Source organism: Anarhichas minor, unplaced genomic scaffold (genome assembly GCF_050575085.1).
Source record: "Anarhichas minor isolate MPS153535 unplaced genomic scaffold, ASM5057508v1 ptg000033l, whole genome shotgun sequence".
In the NCBI taxonomy this organism is placed as follows: Eukaryota; Metazoa; Chordata; class Actinopteri; order Perciformes; family Anarhichadidae; genus Anarhichas; species Anarhichas minor.
Window position 1 is genome coordinate 7,842,702 of NW_027466479.1, and position 19,689 is coordinate 7,862,390.

At 43.1% G+C, this 19,689-nt stretch overlaps 2 protein-coding genes across 2 annotated transcripts in view; one reads left to right on the forward strand and one right to left on the reverse strand.

Annotated features, from left to right (window-relative positions):
• Nucleotides 1-6,142: 6,142 nt before the first annotated feature.
• Nucleotides 6,143-9,894, forward strand: LOC142965363 (mediator of RNA polymerase II transcription subunit 30). The gene is made up of 5 exons (XM_076106282.1): nucleotides 6,143-6,306; nucleotides 6,611-6,846; nucleotides 7,788-7,946; nucleotides 8,206-8,295; nucleotides 8,973-9,894. Exons 2-5 carry the CDS (start codon nucleotides 6,625-6,627, stop codon nucleotides 9,066-9,068), a joined length of 567 nt encoding a protein of 188 aa, XP_075962397.1. The 5' UTR covers nucleotides 6,143-6,306; nucleotides 6,611-6,624; the 3' UTR covers nucleotides 9,069-9,894.
• Nucleotides 9,895-10,749: 855 nt separating this feature from the next.
• Nucleotides 10,750-19,689, reverse strand: part of ext1c (exostoses (multiple) 1c) — a 70,329-nt gene continuing 61,389 nt past the window's right edge. Inside the window, exons 4-12 of the mRNA XM_076105888.1 lie at nucleotides 18,899-19,006; nucleotides 17,044-17,163; nucleotides 15,299-15,431; nucleotides 14,888-15,006; nucleotides 14,607-14,702; nucleotides 14,079-14,165; nucleotides 13,807-13,967; nucleotides 11,544-11,715; nucleotides 10,750-11,445 (exon numbers count right to left, since the gene is read on the reverse strand). Coding sequence (XP_075962003.1) covers nucleotides 11,260-11,445; nucleotides 11,544-11,715; nucleotides 13,807-13,967; nucleotides 14,079-14,165; nucleotides 14,607-14,702; nucleotides 14,888-15,006; nucleotides 15,299-15,431; nucleotides 17,044-17,163; nucleotides 18,899-19,006 — 1,182 coding nt within the window. The 3' untranslated portion in view covers nucleotides 10,750-11,259. The remainder of the gene's footprint in view (nucleotides 11,446-11,543; nucleotides 11,716-13,806; nucleotides 13,968-14,078; nucleotides 14,166-14,606; nucleotides 14,703-14,887; nucleotides 15,007-15,298; nucleotides 15,432-17,043; nucleotides 17,164-18,898; nucleotides 19,007-19,689) is intronic.

Sequence of the window (19,689 nt, forward strand, 5' to 3'; positions counted from 1 at the left end):
GAAAAGAACTCAGACTGCAGACAAAGCACTTCAGAGCATTATTATGGTGTGACAGAATCTGTGATACGATATCAGCCCAATGCATCGCAGATCAGAACAGAGATCACAGGCACCAGCATGGGGCCTGCAGGGCCCGAGCAAAGAGGCAGACGTTGCAGCTGAAGCCGTGGGGCCGCTGGTCCCCCAACGCTCCCAGCTGGTGACGTGGCTCCAGAGGACCGCGTGGGCTGCTGTGATGTAGTGTTGATAGTTGTGGGGGAGTTGGAAGTTGCTGGAAGGTCGCTGGAGGTCCCGTGAGTGACCCAGGGGTGTGGTTGTTGCTGCAGATTGGGCGGCACCAGTTGACATGGTGCCGCCGTTGTTCACTGTTATATTTGTACAGGAGTTACAAGGTGTTGTAACAAGCAGCTCCTGTCAAGCATTGCACAAGAGATGTGATAAGTCACTTGCACTTTTATATTCAAGGGTCAGTTCATGATAATAAAACAATAAATAACAAATACACCTATCACCACCTCTAAAGCGCTCTTATCTACACAGCGTATTTTTAGTGTTTAACTCGTGCATGAACAAAGAAGTTAAAACAACAATGTGTGAGTTTAGTGGGCGCTCCATGTTGGAGATATTCCGGAACAGTTTTGCTGTCTGCCGGTCGCCTCCGTGCAGCATCTTTGGCTATAGCGCAGGTTGCCGGATACGGAGCTTGGACAGGTCTCTACTTTTGTCTCCTAAACAGTAAACAATGATACTAAATCTGGCATCCTCGCTGTGACGACACCACTTCAAGAAGCTGTGCACAGTCACCGCGCCCGCCTGCTTGATTGCTTGAATCCTGCTATGGCGAAGGCCTGACCCGGCAGGATTGACCAGAATCAGAGGCAGATTAGGGCGGGTCATGCCCTCGCCATAGCGGGAAAAGAATATCCGACGCCGGACTCTTCCAGTGAGTAACTTGTCTTTGGCTAAGCTATGCTAACCACATCCGACTCCGACTCCGTACTTGGACACAGACATGAGAGTGATGTTGACATTCACATTATACTCTGCCCAAAATGTGAAACTATTCTACTAAAACAAATGCTACTCTACAATTTTATTTTTTTTGGTGCCATGAGCCCACAAATGAAAACCATTTTTAAACCCGGGTAAATAAAACCAGAACTATCTGCATGGATCTAGAAGTAGGCAAGAAAAAATGTAATTTGGGTAAAATATCCCTTTAACAAATACGTAATTATAGATGATAAAAACCAAAAGACAAAAAGGGAGGTTGTACAGATATTACTAAATAATATTATAACAACAGAAATAAGAAGATGGAATGGTGTTCTTGTCGGCAGCACTTTTCTCTCTGCATTATTTCCTGGCTGGATTGTACTCTCAGTCGATGCCATAGATACAGCTGCAGCCCAGTGCGTCTCTGTCTCAAGCCAACAAGTCATTGATAGCCACACCATGCAAATGTCAAGCCCCTGCTGCTCCACGTGAGTTCATGAGGCATGAAGACATTCAAACTTTCATATTGCTGCAGCTGGTTTGGAGGCCTGCAGTACATCTCTGCACTCAAATATTTGTCCCCTGACTGCACACAGTATGTATTTGCATCCATCTCCTTGCTGTATTTCATCTCTCCTGTAGTTCAAGGTCGAATTTAGTTCACCTGAAAACACTCTCCTGGCTGAAGACAACGAAAAAGACGAAAAAGTTAATAAGGTCGGCCAAAATGATTGAATTTCACATAAATATAGCAGCGGAAGAGTTATGAATGTATTTCCTGGTCATAATTATGCAGAAGTGGAACAGCTGGGATTAAACAATATGAGTTTCATCCGTTTTTAACAAAAGGTTCATTCAACCCTTTGATTAACCCTCAATAATGATTCCAAGATAAAGTTACTAATGAGCAAATAAATAAAAAACAATGTTTACTGTTTCCAAGGTCAAGGAATGAACTTAATTTTCATTTTTTTATTCATCATTTCACTCTTTGCAAGAAAGACTTTGGTCTCAGTAAAAAATAAAATCCAAGCAGAAATGCCTTCTCTGTACTAAAACAAACAACAACTCAGTTTTTCTATTTACCTCCATTTGCCTAGACTTAAGATGCATTTAAATGTTTCATTCCCCTGATTTGACTGTGGTCACACTTGAGCGAGACAAACAATAGTCATCTTAAGCACAGGGCACTGTGCTTAAAATCAGGGAGGCTGGACTGTTGGCGCGGCCGTCACAGCTCCATCACAGCCCTCCGAATATGGACACAAAGGCAGGTCTTCAGCAACAGGTGTCCAGAGTGTCCCTTACCTCAGTGCAGCCCAGCAGCATGGAGGACAAGCAGACAGAGAGGACAAGCGTCCTTGTTTTCTCCATCTCGGTCTTCAGCGTGTACTTTATGTTTGTCCCCACCTTTCTGTCTGTCCTTTTATACCTGCCAGCTCTCCATAACACTGATGCTGATAACTCTTAGTTGTGAGAGAGAGAGAGAGAGAGAGAGAGAGAGAGAGAGAGAGGGAAAAAACATGCTGTGCTCTGGGTAATTTACAACTTGACCTGCAGCACAGAAGTATAAGAAATGTGATATTTAAATTATGGCACGAGGAAAAGGTTTGTGCGTATAAGTCTTACACTGAAATTTAATCAAAAATATATCATACTGAATGTCTTTTCTAAAGCTTGGGTTACATTTTGGTTTTACTCCACACCTATTAATTCCCAGTGCCACCCTGGAGATTAAAGCAAGATGATGAAATGTAGGGATCTTGACATCATGGACTGTCCCACATAATAAAGTAGTGCTATATTACCGAGATATATTAAGTTACCATGTTTTATCCAAGCTTAACTAGCTGTGCTGTTTATTTTTCAGTAGTTATGGATAACACTAAAAAAAGAGTTAGCGACTAGCGTTAACAATCAGCTATGTAACAATAATCCATTCCAGCTGGGCTTTTAGTCAAACCACCAGACCGAACTCAGTTCTGAATGTGAGAAGTAGATCATTTAAGTTGACCTGACTTGAATCTGAGGAACACAATAGTACATATATCATTGATCATGAGATTTCACAGTGTAGAGTAGTATTTCCCTCCATTCCACAATCAAAGAACAACAGGTTAACAGCTCTTCATCGCTTATTGTTTATTGGTGCAGCTACATGTTGTTACTGATCATTTATATCTCCATGTTTGAGCAACTTATAATAATAATATAAATCCTTATTTTTGACAAAGAATGTAGGTTGATGTTTGTACAGCGCATTTTGATGGAAACAGGAACGTGTCTGTTTCCTCTTCATATTCAACTTTTCGCTTTCGACCAAGCCCAGGTAGCTGGTTGCATTCCCCTAAAAATAGAATGTTACCACAAAGGTTTCTCCAGGGTTTCTCTGATGACACAGGAATAATCTGCTTACTTTGACTTTTTTTCTTACCCCAATCAACATAATTCGGATTGAAGCACGTTTGATGTCGTTGATCTGTTGGAATTACTGAAGCAAGCCGAACGGAATGTGAAACTGTGACGTTTAGCTTTTGATATCAAGTTTGTGGGGGAAAAAATAATACTTCAGGCCCCTTATATCTCTTTCTAGGAACCAACGCAATGATGTGACCGCCTTGCATTTGTGCATGAAATACATTTTGGTGTGCCGCTCAATATCAGCATTACAAAAAGAGGAATGCATTTTGACATAGCGTTGCATACAGTTTCTGCTTAACAGCGTTTTTACTTTTTAAAGACCCAATTTATCTTTCCATAACAGTTAACTTATCTATTTTTAAGGAAAGGTAAACAGATGGCCCCGCTCATTTTGATTTTATTGGGTTAAAGACAACAGAGATATGGATGTGACTGAGAGGCTTCAAGTGGTCAGTTACACAATTCTCACCGGGACTCTGTGTGGCATAAAGATTAAGACTGATACAGTTGACCACAACGTTCCTCTGATCACCATCACATCACAGCCTCCAGGACAGAGAGGGAAACAACACTTGTCCGTGAAACAGGTTGTTCTGGCAGCAGTGCGTATTTAATTTGTGACACTACTATGCTTGTAGGAGTCGCTCAGAATCCCTTTCTGAAGGTCCTTGTCTTTCTCTAATATCTAATATGTAATTGACTCATTTTCTATTGTGTCAAGTAATATTTTATTGCCTCTGTAGGTTCATGGAATTCAGCCATAAAGATGAGAGAACGCAGTCAGAAGCAGGAGGGGTCTTGTAAACATTTCATTTGATGCTCATACGTCAATCGTGTGCATATAAACTCACAAATTGTAAAACTTTAGAGTGCGTTGCTGCAACAATGAATCAATGGGTGAAGTTTGAAAGAGTGACTTTACGTGAGACACTTGTGTTTAATTTAACATAAATATTACCGCTCCTCCCAGCTATATTGTGCCGTACAAAGAAAGGTCTGTTTGGTGCCAGCAAGGGATGCTTGCAAAGTATGGCTTATGGGGAAGGAACCCAATATGTTTTCATCTGGAAATTGTATTAGTTATTTTTTTGAGGTTACATTATGAGGTGAGAAAGGTCGGTAACACAAGCAAAAGTGTTTAATATTATTTAATTTGTGTACTAATTACTGTATTATTATTGTTTAGTATTATTGTAATTATTACTGTTATTATTGTTGATCCAAATAATCAAAGTGGTAAGGAAAAGGAAGTTAAAGATTCCCTCAGACAATAGAGATGTTGTCTTGATGATTAATCTAATGGAAATCGATTTGAACCTGGATGTTTGTTGTTTGTTTCTTTGTTTCTTATAAGCACTTGAGTTTGTTGGGATGTATGATTGTCAAACCAGGCATTAAGTATTTATAATTGTCTTCTGCAAATCCTCGGGCTGCCGATGAAAAACACAAAAGAAACAAAGAAAGAGTGAAATGAAAGCACGCAACGTTTGGAAAGCCATAAAGTGAAGCTGGAGCCGTGCTGCTTCTGATTGTCTCTTAGACTATCCCTGCTGTTCATTGTCATCACTCATCAGTGTGTTCCTTCAATGCCTGCCTGCAAACCAAAATCTCCCCCAAGGATACTATGACGGCTCAAGCTGAAGATCTGCAGTGAACACACACAGGACCATTAGGAAAATAGTGGCTACACAAACACAAGGAGGGAGGTGGAGTAGAATCCTCCCAACCCAGAGTCAAAACAGGGTACAGACGACTCACTGCAGTGACACATGAGCACAGAGCGGGGGGAAGTAAAATTAGCTCTACTTTCAGCTTCACAATCAATTATTTCTGTTTCGTTTTTTCTGCTCTTGCCAGTTTCTTTGCACACGGCTTGAATCGATTCATTCTGACCTTGAAGGGAATTGAAAATATCTGCAAATACTGACAGATTTTATCTTCTAGAAATTATGTATTTCAAAACTAAACTTAAACTTTAAGTTTTATCAGATAGTTAGTTATTTGCATTTGTTAAGGTTAACACAGGGCCTTTTAAAGTGTAAGCCACAGCACACCGAAAAAACAAAATATACTTCCTGAAAGGTTCTAGCCCTGACAAAGAGTGCAACCTTTGATCTTATTTAAGCCATGAATAAAGTCAGCCGCATTCATTTAACATAATAAGGAAAGCAGGCCAAAAATGATTTGCCAAATCTCACTGGGCTGGCCGGATTTCAACCACTTACTCACATGACCTTCATTTAACCCAGAAAGCCTATTATTATTGTTGTTGTAAGTTTATTTTTTTAAATAATTGTGTAAAGCGGGACGTATACACTTACTGTATGTGTATCAAATGTGTATTAAATTGATGAATACATGATTAATTTAATTATTAAATGACCCAACAGTGCTATAAAGTATTTAAAATTGGCTCCACCTCAAGGAGCTACAACATTAAAAATGCTGCTTAAACATTGACGCATCAGTAACATGCATCCAATAATAAATAGATCCATACTGATAATAGGCGTTGTCATGCAATTTCACTTAAAATGTGGATTGGAGGACTTCAACGTGAGTATTTTGACACCGCAGTAGAGCTACTTATGCTGATGTAAAGGATCTGAATACATGTCAATACGTTCAAGATGATTGTGTGGTAGTAAAGTTGGTGTTTACATTTTCCTCAAGACCTACAATGTCTCCATCTAGTGGCGGGAGATGTGTCCGACTGTGACCGGAAGTGACGCCATGAAAACAATAACGTGCAGCGCTCTCTGCAAGAAATGAGTGGGAAGGTCTCATTATGTCGTAATCAAATGAATAAATAAGCAAGCGTTATTTTATTTTTTTGCAGTGCAAGGTGGAGGTATTTGGACGGCGCTTACCCGAAGGACCTTGTTTTTGGTAAGCGCTTTTCTGTACTCGCTAGCCTCGATTAACGTTATCGGCTACCTTGTTTAGCTACCAAGATTAGCTTTTGGCTGTTAGCAAACACGCGATGTTTCTTTAGTATTTAGAGTGCGTTTATGAATAGACTATGTGGAGTTCGTTATAAATAACTGTTTACGCATAGGAGATAGAGTAAGTTAGAGCGGCGTTACATCGCCAGGACGTCACGCAAATGGTTTATTTTGAAACTCGTTCAAATATTCAAATTCTGTGGTCTCACGTGACCATTTTGCACTTTCCCTCGACATCTTTCACCCAGATATTTGCGTTGGGATGGCAGCCTCGTTACCCCAGAAGGCGGGTGGGATGGCAGGGATGCCCCCTCAGCAGCAGCCCCACCCGCCCCCCGGTGCTGCCTCGGCCGCAGGTCAGCAGCCCCCCCAGGGAGCCCTGAGAGAGATCTCCCCGGTGTTCCTCTGTCGGATTGGACAGGAGACTGTCCAGGACATTGTCACGCGCACTATGGAGATCTTTCAGATCACAAGAGCCACACAGGTACTGGACACGCGACTGATAGCTGGCTAGAAATAATGATTTCAATGAACAGATAATTCTTTTTTCTGAATAACACATTTTTTTGTTTGTTTTAAATGCAGGAATCTGGAACTGGTTTAATGCTAAAATCGGATGCTCACATTTGAGTTATGGATCCTACAAATGTGCATTTAATAAATAGTTAAAGTTGCTGTAGAGTGATTAAACAGTCAGCACTAGTTTTTCCCACCTATCTACTGAGCGGGTCAGAATATTAGCATCAGTCATCAAATCATAATTTTAAGTTTCCCTTTACAAAATGAAGTATAATCATTTCTTCTCTAAGACATCTTGCAATAGCTACTGTTAGAAAACTTCAGTATATAGTATACTGTGTGTAAAGCTTAATTAAGTACTACCATCTGGTCCTTACTGCCTCTTGTCAGCTGTGTGTGGATGCTGTTTTTCTAGCTGACAGGGTTCCTCTGTTGTCTGTCAGTCTCCATTTGTCCCATCCTCCTCTCTGGCGTATCTGCTTGTCAGCATCTGTCTTATTCATCCTTCCATCTCCACCTGATCTGTGTCTCTAATTATCTCTCTCAGTGTGTCACTCACCTCCTCCAGCTTGTCCTTGTCCATTAAACTGAGCAGTTTTTTTTAAAATTTATTTTATTTTTTTTTCCGCCCACACTGAAAACTCTGTTTGCTATCTTACATTACATTATATTACAGTCATTTAGCAGACGCTTTTATCCAAAGCGACTTACAATAAGTGTATTCAACATCGGTTTTCGAGAGAACAACTAGTCACCAGAAGTAATAAGTGCATGTCCCTACCTCAAACAAGCATCTAAGAGCATAAACCAGAGCCAACCAAGAGCCAAGAGCCAAGAGCTATCTGAACCGAAAATGTCCACGACCGTTTAACTGACGAGAAACGCTGTGTGTGTCTTTTGACGTAGCTTCCCAATGGTGTGACCCAGAGCCAGGCGATGTACCAGGACCGCTTTGGGAAGCTCCAGGAACACCTACGGCAGCTCGCCCTGCTGTTCAGAAAGCTCCGGCTCCTGTACGAACGCTGTGTGGAGATGACCTCTGACCTGCAGGAGGAGTCGTCGGAGGTCAGTATGGAGCATTCGATTTCTGCTTAGATATCAGTTTAACGTTTTCTTTTCAAATATTCAGCTTCTTTTTTTTTTTTTGGAAATATTGCTCGAAACGACGCTGAAAGTGATTTCATCTTTCCGTCCTCTGATTAGGGCTTGATTAAATGCATTTGCAGAACAGTCGGTGTATCCTATGCCACTTGTTACACTTTGCTTTCATGCATTCATAGACGGGAGGGGTAACAACCTGTCTGTGTGTGTTGTGCCTCCTCAGCTTCTGCCGTACGTTGGAGAGGAGCTGGTTACTGTCAAAGTGGAGCCCTGCAGTTCTGCTGTCAACCAGGAGAGAAAAGAGGTTCTAGAGGTGTGTTCCTGTTTTCCTTCTTTGTCACAAGTATTAATTACCAATAATTACCACGGTGCTGTTGTCACATTGCAATACAATTAGTTGTAATATATAAAATACATGCTAAGCAATTACAGATTGGTGGCATGTGCCTCGTATTGCCAGATATTGACGTGAGATGTGGTCTTGGAAAATACAAAGATAATCCAAGTCCAACACTGCTGCAGCGAGCGAGCAAGACAACATATTTAGCTGTTGAAGTCCCCTTCAAATGCCTCTAGATGGCAGTGGTGAGACAGGCCGAGGGTGTGGGTGAAATGCAGAAACCGTGCGTCATGTGCGGGCGGCATTAGTGAATTAAAAACCAGGGTGTTTTTGTGAACATTAGAGCCGATATTCCAGCGGGATGAAGATTTCAGGCAGGTTTGGAAATTGCAGAATAGTGGAAAAGTTTGCCTGAGGCCTGGCAAGCTTGTTTGCTTTATCAACAACTCAGTTAGAGGCGAAGCAGTTAAAAGTATCTTTTTACTTCACAAAATCCTCCAGCAGGAATAATCGTGAATGAGCCTCAACTATTAACAGTGTTTATAGAGAGTAAACAAGGTGTTGTGCTGATTGCGGATGATTGTTATTGTGAAAGAGAGAGAGAGGAGATTTACTGATGGGTGCCATGTGTCTCTCTGGTTCTCCTGCAGAAGGTACGACAGAAGAACCAAGAGATGAAGGTCCTGATGGATCAGATGAGGAACCTGCTGTGGGACGTCAACGCCATGCTGACTCACAGGAAATGATGGTCCCACCAGATCCACTCTCTTTTTTTAGAGAGCCGTTCCTCTGCAGACGTATGGACTGCATGAAGGCAAAGACAAGTTGAAATGAGGGGATTTTCTCTGTGATTTGGACCACGGGACCTTTCACTTCATCGCTGAAACTCACTCACAGGTTACAGAACTTCGGCCGTTTATTATTTTTTATATTGGACTTGTCGGTGGGGAAACTATTAAGATGGGATAATGATTTATGAGCGCTAAAAAAGGGGGCAACCTGATCCACTTCAACTCCAAGCATCGTTCTCTTTCTGTACAAGGCAGCTGACAACCCAGTTTGTTCGACAAGTGCTCCACAACTGTTATTGTGTCACTGCGTTTATTCTGATAACTCATGGACTCTTGAAATAATGAGTTGAAACCTGTATTGCCTCAGGTGAAAACGTTTTTTGTTTTTTTTGTACGCCGTATTCATGGTGTTTTCTCCCCCGGGTGCCGACTCGACACCGGACAGACTTGAATTGGCGGCAGGTCGTTCTTCCAGAAAGCACAGGCGCTGCTCTGACGACGACTGTGTTGGCCAATTGGCCTTATTGTGTTCTGTCAGTTGTAAAGAATTCAAATTAGCCCATTGGCAGCTATGTATCTCAGGTGCTTTGTACATAAGTGTGTGTGGGTGTGTGTGCACGTGCTTAATGAGATTAGCTTCCTGAGTGCTAGACAGCACACCTGTTTACCCTGAGGGGGGTGAGACTTGCTTGCCTGTGAATATATTTTTGTAAACTGTGGGACTAAATGAGTCATTTCCTTTTTTTTTGTATGAAATAAACCATTTTTTTTTTTTACATAATGTTTGAACATGTGCTTTGAAGTCCTGCTTTTAGATACAATAGCTCTGACTTTGCAGTCATTGTTTCAATTCCAACCCCGAGGGTCGATGTGGGAATGCATGATTGAGATTGTATTGCATCAAGGCGTATCCAACAATACGTAATGATACACACTTTATTCTTTTGTGTTCATCTGTCTTTACAAACCCCAGCAGCTCATCAGTGTAGCGCTCCGACACACCGAGGCATCGAAGACCACGAGAACCCCAGCGTCACAAAACACAGGGGACACGTTATGGAGCAGCATTTTGGTTGCTTTAATTATGTTGTAGAGTAATTTTACTGCCAATGCAATCCGCCCGAAGGATTTCTCCATCAAACTGATTACTAGGACAATAGAATCCCAGGATCTCGACCGCGTGAGGCCCGGCATCCATCGGACAGGACAATGTGCAGGTCTCAGTTTATATGAACTGGGCTCATGATCATTTATTAATGAGCTGTGGAAATATTAAGTAGTAGTAGGCTTAGCTGAGAGCAAAAGTCGAACCATTAGTCAACACAAATATTCATTTGTAAAGATTTTTATAACTGATATCAGAATATCGTTTAAAAGCACTTGTTCCTGCTTCTCAGATGAGACCACTGCGGTGGTTTGACGGGTTTCTCGGTATTTATGGACGCTTTTGCAATTTGTCACTAAATCAACGTGTGCCAGATGGTCTCATCCTACATGTGATGCTGATCTGTTCAACTACTTTAGTCTTAAAATGCGCCATGAGGCATTCTGGGTTCTTCATTCTGAGCATATGTCTTTAAATAGCGTATGCGTAGTAAGAGGAGAAAAAAAAACTTAATGCAGCATCATGCCAGAGTTTTCATTTATAAATCTTTTTATTGGTTTTACAGTTAGCTTTTTGATGTGAAATGATACGTTACCATGGCAACAGTCCCTGCACAGTAACGCTGAAGGAGTGCATGGCACCAATACCAGTCCCTCCTGGCAACAGATTGCCATTTCCTTCTCATTGTCACAGCAATAGCAGACATCCCGAGTGTTCACACGTTTTTCTCTTTTTTTTTTCGCTGTCCAATAGAGATTGTCCTTTCTCAGTGAGAGGCCCCTGAATCTTCTCCTTGTCTTCCCAGGCTCGTGGTGGGAGGGGGGGATCATTATCATTAGAAGTTCCTTTCAAACTTGTAACGGCCCCTTTTCTCTTCATATTTATATGTATATAGTCCAGAACAGTCCACCAGGGTCTGTCTGATGATTGTACTTAGTCCACATCCCAGACAGTCTTCAGTGTTCCATCTTGGCCGTCCTCCACTGATTGGTCCATTAAGGCCATTAGACCAGAGCCTCGATGCTTCCCAGTCCTTCGTTTTTATGCTCTCTCCAGGTCTTTGTACTTCTTGCGGAGGACAGACACTTGGTCTTTGAAGAGCACGGGGTCCAGGCGAAACTGAGAGTGGACCAGGGGCATGTAGCCAAACCAGTTAGCGAAGGTGTTGACGCACTCTTGCCGCTGGTTGAAGTGCTCCGGGTTGGCCCAGGGGACACTCTTTGTACCCTGAGAGGTAGAACAAGACAAGTCATTTATCAACCAGCGCCGACCTGACATTTCAGTCAGCAGCGTCCACAGACTAATAAACACAAGCGGCCGCCTACCTGTGGACTGGGCAACTCTTTGTACTGCTTCCTTTGAGCCACTTTGATTGGCGGCAGGCGGGTCACAGCAGAGACCAGGAAGTTCATAAGGATGTCCTCGCAGTTGGAGGTGCGATCCACCAGAGTGCGCAGGGACTGGGGCAGGTAGTGGGTGAACAGGTAGTGGTAGTACCTGTGGGGATGGGGAAAGGGTTACACAGGCATTAATAATGTTATTGAAATATAAAAAGAAGTTGGGGAGAACAAAAAGAGTACACAAGCTAAATTATGGGTCACTTTGTAAAGCCTCTGTGCACCCACACAGGTGTTTATTATTCTGGCTAATTAGACCTCTGCTCAGGCTGAAGGTGAGCTGGAGCACTGATGGGAGTTTATGAGGTCACAAATCTTCATCCACCAATGAGAAGGATAAAGGTGCAACTTGTCCCGCCCCTACAGGTTCAAGGGTAGCCAACAGAAGAGAAGAGGGCTAATCAGCCAGGTAACTGAAAACACCTGTGTGGTCTCTTCTCGACTGTTCGTGATCTACTTCTGTTGGTTTTGCTGCAGACATTCACCACCTGAGCTACTTTTCTGGTTGACAACAAGAGAAGAATACCAACAGATAAAAGGGAAAAGGAAGTACTGGCACTGCTGGCTGTTCTTATGCATCCCGTAATATTATTAACTTAAGTTAAGACTCCATGATTTCTACAGTGGGCGATCTAAAATCAATACGCATGTCCTCAGTTTTTGTCATATTTGGTTTTAAAAAGGCATCAATTAAAAAAAATAAATATATATCTATACCTCAACCAAAGAAATATGGAACATTTTCTCACCTCAATTACACATTGCCATATTCATCTTGCAGGAATATTGTGTGAGACCTATCGCCGGTGTGAAGAACCTGATGTTCTGTCTCACTCTTATTATTCTCTAATCTCAATTCTAGCCTCTTGTTCTTGCACCCACAGCACAGTTAATCCCTTTAGACAAGCACATCAGCTAAACACCGAAAATAAAAATGTATCGCAGCGAGGAAAGAGACAATGTGATGGATCACCGGTGGAGGCCAGGCAGCCAGCACCTGTACGGTAACGGGGACGGCAGCATCGACGGAAAGGAGTAGACGGTGTGATGTATGTTGATGATATGTATCTGGGACAAGTTAACCATTTCACCGCCAGTGGGATTAGATATTAATAGTGCACAACAAACTCCACCCCTGTGGTTCAACGCATATGCTCTCCATTCCTTCAAGAGCTTTTAAAGAAGTGCTTTCTTTACAGCTACTGATTTTGCACAACATTTGTCAGACCTAGCACCTGTCACCGTCTTCTTTTAAATACGTTTTAATTGGGCTAAGAAACCACATATAACTTTCTGTAATTAGCAAATGATTCTGGGATGTTGCTGTCATTTTACTTTGGATTGTGTCATATTTAATGTTGTTGTTTTTTCTGAAGCAGCACTTTACCAACACAACATACAGTAAATGAGATTAGATAGTTTCAATTGAGGGTTCTCACGATGAGTAAGTAGGTTTTAACTGACGATTCGTTGTTATTGCTCAATGTAAGTGGTGAGTGTATTCACATTTAGAATGAAAATGTGTTTTCATAGAAACTGTTGACAAGATGACCACTGCCTCAGAATGTGGCTGGTAAAGTGCCCTGCCTGTGGAGTAATTGCATACATATTACATATTATTGTAGCACAGCTACACATCCCTCCGCCATCGCACGTATCTACTTCAGGCTTTTCGAGTTGATCAAACTGCTTGAAGTAATTCACCCTCTCCTTTTATTTTTCTTCTTGCTCAACCATGCATATAATTATCCTCCTTGATTCTGTTTCTCTCTCTTTGATTGTCCCCCTTTTGCTTTTCATGTTGAGATTCATATCACTACCCCTGCTGCTGCGATTCATAAAGGTGTCCCTTGTTTTTCGTTGTTGATCTTTGAAAGCCAATCTTTTTTGATCTTAGTTGCATAACCAATGTGCACAGTGTGAGCCTGTACATATGTTATAATAGAGTAATGGAAACGTACCCGAGGAAAAGCACATGTAGCTCTAAATGCTACCTTCTGTTTCTAGCGGAAATATCTCAACTACTATTGGATGGATTGCTATAAGATATTCACCAGACATGCATGGTTCCCAGAGGATCAATCCTAATGACATTGGTGATCCCCTGACTTTTGCTCAAGCGCCACTGTGAGGTTGACGTGTGACGAGCTTTAAATAGCACTAAATAGTCTGCTACAGTCTGTTGGTGTACCTGTGGTAGAAAGCAGCTCCAGTCAGGACGATGGAGTAGTCGTTGGTCCATTTAGAGGTGTAGCCCCAGGCACGCTTCAAGGGATCCCAGAAATGGCTCCTGGGAGGGTAGCCCACGATCCGCTCGGGGAAGCTCCGCCACACCGAGAAGGCGAAGTTCACCTACAAGTACAAACATAGAGCGCTTATTTATTGTTGCTACTTTTTCCAGGAATATAGATTTTTCTATGTGTGCAGTTCTGCCGTGTTTATTGCTAACACGTGTACACACACCTCGCTGGTCAGCAGAACCGTATCCTCGTCCAAGCTCAGCACTGCTTCTGTCTCTATGGCAACATGAGGTAGGAACCGACTGGTGGTCTGAGAGGAGAAACATAGCGGTAAGTCGTGGTTCTGGTACTGTCGGCTCCACGTTGTCTGGCCTGTGCTTAGAGACTTTATGAGAATGAGTGAGAGATGGATCACGTTACAGTAAATCATGTTGAGTGACAGACGAGTGAATCACGATAGATTTTTCCTTTGGAATAAAAACAGAGAGACCGACAGAAGAAAGGGAGACAGAGGAAATGTGGAGGATGAGTGACATTTATGAAACCGAACACCGCACGGATGGGTGGACATGTCGGATATACGCGATAGTAAAAAGGACAGAGAAAAATAGAAGAGAAGGCCCAGAGAAATGGAGTAGCAGAGATAGAGAATGAAAAGAAAGAGATGCATAAACAGGCCGAGCGACTGACGGGTTGTCACGCTGTCACTCAGCCGGCTTCAGTGTGCGTTGCGAGTGTCTTTGGCTCTCACCTTCCTCCTGCCGTCTGTCACGGTGAGGGGGACGGGCATGGGAGGCCACTTGCTCCGACCGGGCGGCGGCTTCTCGCTGTTCCAGAGAATTATGATCTGGACGAGGAAGGGGAAAATCATTTTACATAACACACACACACATACACACACACACACATACACACATACACACATACACACACACACACACACACACACAGATTGATGCAGAAATAGCTGCTGATGAAAGTATGCTTCCTTTTTTTCTTTTATCTCTGGCTACATTTGAGTTAATTCTTTACCTGGGAGCAGTATTTTGACTTGGAGACCACCTGAAGCAGCTTCATGATTGGCTGGGACTGGGAGACCAATGGGGAAACAGCATGGATGACCGCAGTGAACTCCTGACCTGGACTGACCCCTGAGCAAGGTAACACAAAGACAATATAAGGGTAGGAGAGAGTAGTGTTACATGTGAATATGTACATATACATGAAACATATCATCAGATCAATCTAAAGCTGCTACATGTCTGAGAGGGAGTTCCACAGTTTGGGGAAATAGATATTTGTATTTGATTATGATTTGCCGGTTGAGTGTTGATTGCTCGACTCTACCTCCACAGCTCTGACATAATAGCCTCATCAACATCCTCAATGTGCAATCAAGATCTGCATGTTGTGCAGACTCATTTAAATAAAGAGTGTGTTTACCTAATCCCAGGTAATAGAAGGGGAAATGCATGAGGTGAGTAGAGTACTCCGGTAGGACCAGCAGACCTCCTGGCAGGGAGTTCCACATGTACTTGTTCCTCGATATGTGAGAGAACACACGGTCCTTAATGATCTGTGGAGGAGAAAAGAAAAGAAAAGGGATGAGGGTTGCTATATGAGGCGCAGAGAGAACAGTTAAGTGGCTGCTGTGCTCATCTACTATAAGCCTGCACCACATTATTTTTTTACCCCCCTCTAAGCCGCTGGATGAGAGTCTTGGCGTCTCGTGTAAACTCAACTGCAATTCCAGACCTGACACACTTGTGTTTGCATATTACAGCAATCCTGAAGGATGTGTTTCCCATTGTACACCAACAGGAGGTGTCCACACAGCATCCGCTCTGAAGCCCTCTGCCTCACTGACCTCAGGCTGACTGCACAGCTGTCTCCCATGGGGGAGAGGTTCCCCTCCGCATGCTGTATGTATATAAGCAGCTTATCACCAACCTCCAGAGCCTCTCCTTTATTATCTCTAGCATAAATCCCCCGCAGCAAATGCATCAGGGGCTGCCAGACCTGCCTTTACAAACATCAGAGTGCAAAGCCTACCACTCACAGTGTGATTTTCTTCAGATCTCAGAGAGGTTAATTCTGTTGTTTCCTCACGGGTTTTTTCATGAGCTAAAATTGACACCGGTAGTAGTGTGGGCCAAAGATACGAGGGCCCTGTTATTTATTTTCATGCGTCCTCTAACCCTCGGGCTAACCTTCACATGACATTCTCTTTGCTGGAGCAACTTCCCTTTTTGAAGTGCATTTCTTCTCCGCTTGTTCAAAGGCAGCAGAGTAAAACCAAAGACGGACAGAGAAAGATGCATGTTTGAGCAAGACTGGAAGCCAGAGCTGTGAAGTTCCCCCGACTCTTTCAAAGATGAAACTTATTCTGACCTGCAGTGAGTTCTCACAGTCTGATAGCAGCAAGCAGTGAGGTGGAAACTGGCAGGTTGAGACGGATATTTGCGATGTAATGATATATCATTTCTTTATATTATTAGGGGATTTCTCTGGGACTTCAGGCGGATCGCATGTGGCCTGCTTTGAAAGGTTCCCGCAGTACAACACAGAGCTGAGTTAGTAAAAAGAGTAGAAACGAGGAGCATGGGCCCAAACCCCACAATCATAATGATAGAAGGGTGGTTTGATTCAAATGTGAAAGGCCTTTCTGAAAGAGGGCTGATGATGATAGCACACAGGCAGGAGACCGCAGAGAGGTGGCAACTACAGCATGGCGGGAAACCGGCGTTTACAGCAGAGGCTTCTGTTGGGAGATGTTTTCACTGCACATTCCTCCACACAATTGTATGGTAGCAGTAAACGACGAGTCCTGAGAGTTATACATTATGTCAATTAGTCAATACTCGGCAGCCAAAAGCAACATTATCCAAAATGGATTTGTGGGAGATGGACAGAAGTCTTAGTGGTGGCGTGAGGGGACAAAGCTGGGATTTGATGACAAAGCTGGGATTTGAATGTTCCGCCACTGTGGAGATATATCGATGCTCTTGCCCGCAATTTCGAGGTTGTAGGTTTCAAGGAGTACGACATCGGTTAAAATTGCACAGTAGCGGGAATAAAATGACACTGGCTAGCTTCAGTAGTTACCAGCTAGCCCTACGAGTAGAGCCACGCATTTTACAAAGACTTCCTGTGACGGAGGTCTTTGTGCTGCTACGGCTGAGGCTCACCTCCAGTGTGGTGAGGACTATCTTGTCCACAGAGGACAAGTAGGCTTCCCACAGCATCTGGGTCCTCTGTCTGAGGGCCAGGACTCTCTCGTTCCCTACTGCTCTCACGGTGGATGGCACCTGTAAACAGAAGATTAGACGAGTAAAACATCAAGACAGTGGGGGGAAAAAAAGAACAGAGAAAAAGAAGAACAGAGAAAAATTGCCAAAGAGTTTTACTTTTGGTTGTTGTTGTTTTTAAAGCAAGTCACGTCTCTTAAAATAGACTAGAAAAGAGACAAATGGCATTTAAGTGATGAAAACTGTGTAAACCGCATCGGGTGGTTGTTTAATCTTGGCCCTTTTTAAAAACACACACTTGACACGGAGCTGATTTGGGGATCCGTTGTTCAGATAATTAACCTTTAGTAGTGAGGACCACATTCGCGGTTTTCAAGTGAATCACCAAAATTGATTTCATCACTTGGAGAGTTAAGCTCAGCGGCTCAATCAAAGTGGAAGAAAGCCATGTTTGAACTGAGCGATTGACTCCTTTAAAGCCTTTGTCTTCACCGCTAACACACTTTCTAATGAGCACCGGTTAAAGAAGCTGGGAGGCCGCTGAATCTCTGTTTCTCTCTCGTTTCTTTAAATCTTTGTTTTTTCTACCTCTCTGTCTCTCTTCCCACACCTCCCTTCCTCTGCATGTCGCTACCTTGCTCCCACCTTTCCCTTTCTTTCCAGCAAAGAACATCTGAGGAACGGCTTCACTACAGCGTCGGCCTCAGTTTGTCTGAAGTGTCTGCACTCACTCAGCCTCTCCTGCAGAAAAAGACCTCACACTACTTAACCTCAGATCGTGAATATTTGCGTGCGTATTACAGAGTTTTTTTTAGCAGGTGTGCAAAAATGCCACTGATGAGGTCAGTGCATTCGGCCCTAATTGGAAAATGTCTCCCCTGCTCTGAGCTCTCAGGAGCTTGTTTCTGTTCATTAGCTGAATGCCAATTTATGCCCTCTACTGGGCGAGATCAACGCTGAGGAGACGCGCTGCACTTTGTGTGAGGAGGAGAGATAAAGGTTGAGCCGGCTTTGCTTGCTCATTGTGTTTGTTTGTGTTGATGTGTGTGTCTGAGTGAGAAGAGACACAGAACACAGAGGTTGTGCGAGTGCTTTTTGAACTGAAGCTGGATTAACGCCTCTGTGGGTGTTTAATCTCAAAGGGCTCTGTCCTGTAACCGCTCCGCTTGACACAGGTAATAGAGAGCCGCAGAGATGACGCCTCAGTGCTATCTCTTCATCAGCATTTCTATTCTTGTGGTTTACTCTCCATATTCTAAGACAAATCGCCATCCACCAAACCAACAGCTATAGGAAACTTCAACCGTCGGGATTTTAACAAAGTTGAACGTTTACTTCGTGATTCATTTTGGCTCCCTATTACTTTTTTTGCAGCCCTGCATGGTGAATGTTTCCCAGTGATTATGTGTACAATGAACCTACATGTCAGCCTCTATATGCACCGATTCATGAAGGAAAACATTGACCACGGCTCGGCAGAAAAAAATTGTGACCACATCGACTACATCGAGTTTTGGCAGCCCTCAGAACTGTATTACTGTAGTTACGTGTAAAAAAACAATAGACGTGAAGGGAAAAATATGCTTCAGGTCACGGTTTAACACGTTTGGTGAGTGACTAATGCGCCGAGACAGATGACTGAAAAACACGGTTGAAACTTGATTATTGATTCTTTGAATTTACTCTTGTGCACGCTCAGCAACTCATTTGCATTTTATGTCAATAACTTGAAGCATCTTCTGAGGAACCCAGCCATCAGGATGTCCGTGTTAGTGTGCACCTTTCTGTGTGTTACCTGTAGCAGTAATCTCTCATCTCCCTCAATGACCGCCTGGTTCCACTGTATGACATCGGAGAACGGCAGCTCCCAACCGTTACTCAGCAGCACTGGGATACACGCCGCCTGCAGACACACACATAACAATTCAGCGAGTCTTGGAGAGAAACTTTGACACTGATAAACCAACTGATAACACACTGAAAAATTCCATATACGTATAGATATACTGTATCTACAGTGTAGATATATATATATGTATATCCCTTTTCATTGTGATCAGTTTGACTGGGCTCCTCCTTTGCTTCCAGCTCTTCTTTGGCAGTAAACAACATAACATGACAAACTACAGCTGCATGAATATAAAGTAATCTGTATGAGTTCAGCCGCAGCTGCTTGGCACTGCAGGCTGAGCAGACAATATGATCAATACCCTTGTGTGTAAATGTATGTGCAGCTGAATGTGTGTGTGTGTGTGTGTGTGTGTGCAAGACCCCTATAGGGTGGCTGGAATGAGTAATAATTCGTATCTCTCCTTTCCCAGGAAGCCCCAGAGGTTTGTTAAAGACTGTCACTCATACACATGCAAACACACAGATGTGGCTGACAGGGCTGACTCTTTGTGTACTAATTAGGTACAACCTCTGAGGGGACACATGCAGGGAAGTAGCAACACTGATAGGAGGAAAGAGAGGGATGGGAGGAGAATACGAAGGAACCAGTTGATACGTGGAGGCATCATGCTTTATTAAAGCAGACTTTTGATGTTGCCTTATCCGCTCCTTCTCTGACAGGTTTTTGATGTTGTT

What these genes read in the sequence shown, in the direction of transcription:
- LOC142965363 (XM_076106282.1), top strand. Translation starts at nt 6,625, where the DNA reads ATGGCAGCCTCGTTACCCCAGAAGGCGGGTGGGATGGCAGGGATGCCC. An exon ending in TGCAGGAGGAGTCGTCGGAG is followed by an intron (nt 7,947 to 8,205) that starts GTCAGTATGGAG and finishes GTGCCTCCTCAG; the next exon opens with CTTCTGCCGTACGTTGGAGA. An exon ending in AGAGAAAAGAGGTTCTAGAG is followed by an intron (nt 8,296 to 8,972) that starts GTGTGTTCCTGT and finishes GTTCTCCTGCAG; the next exon opens with AAGGTACGACAGAAGAACCA.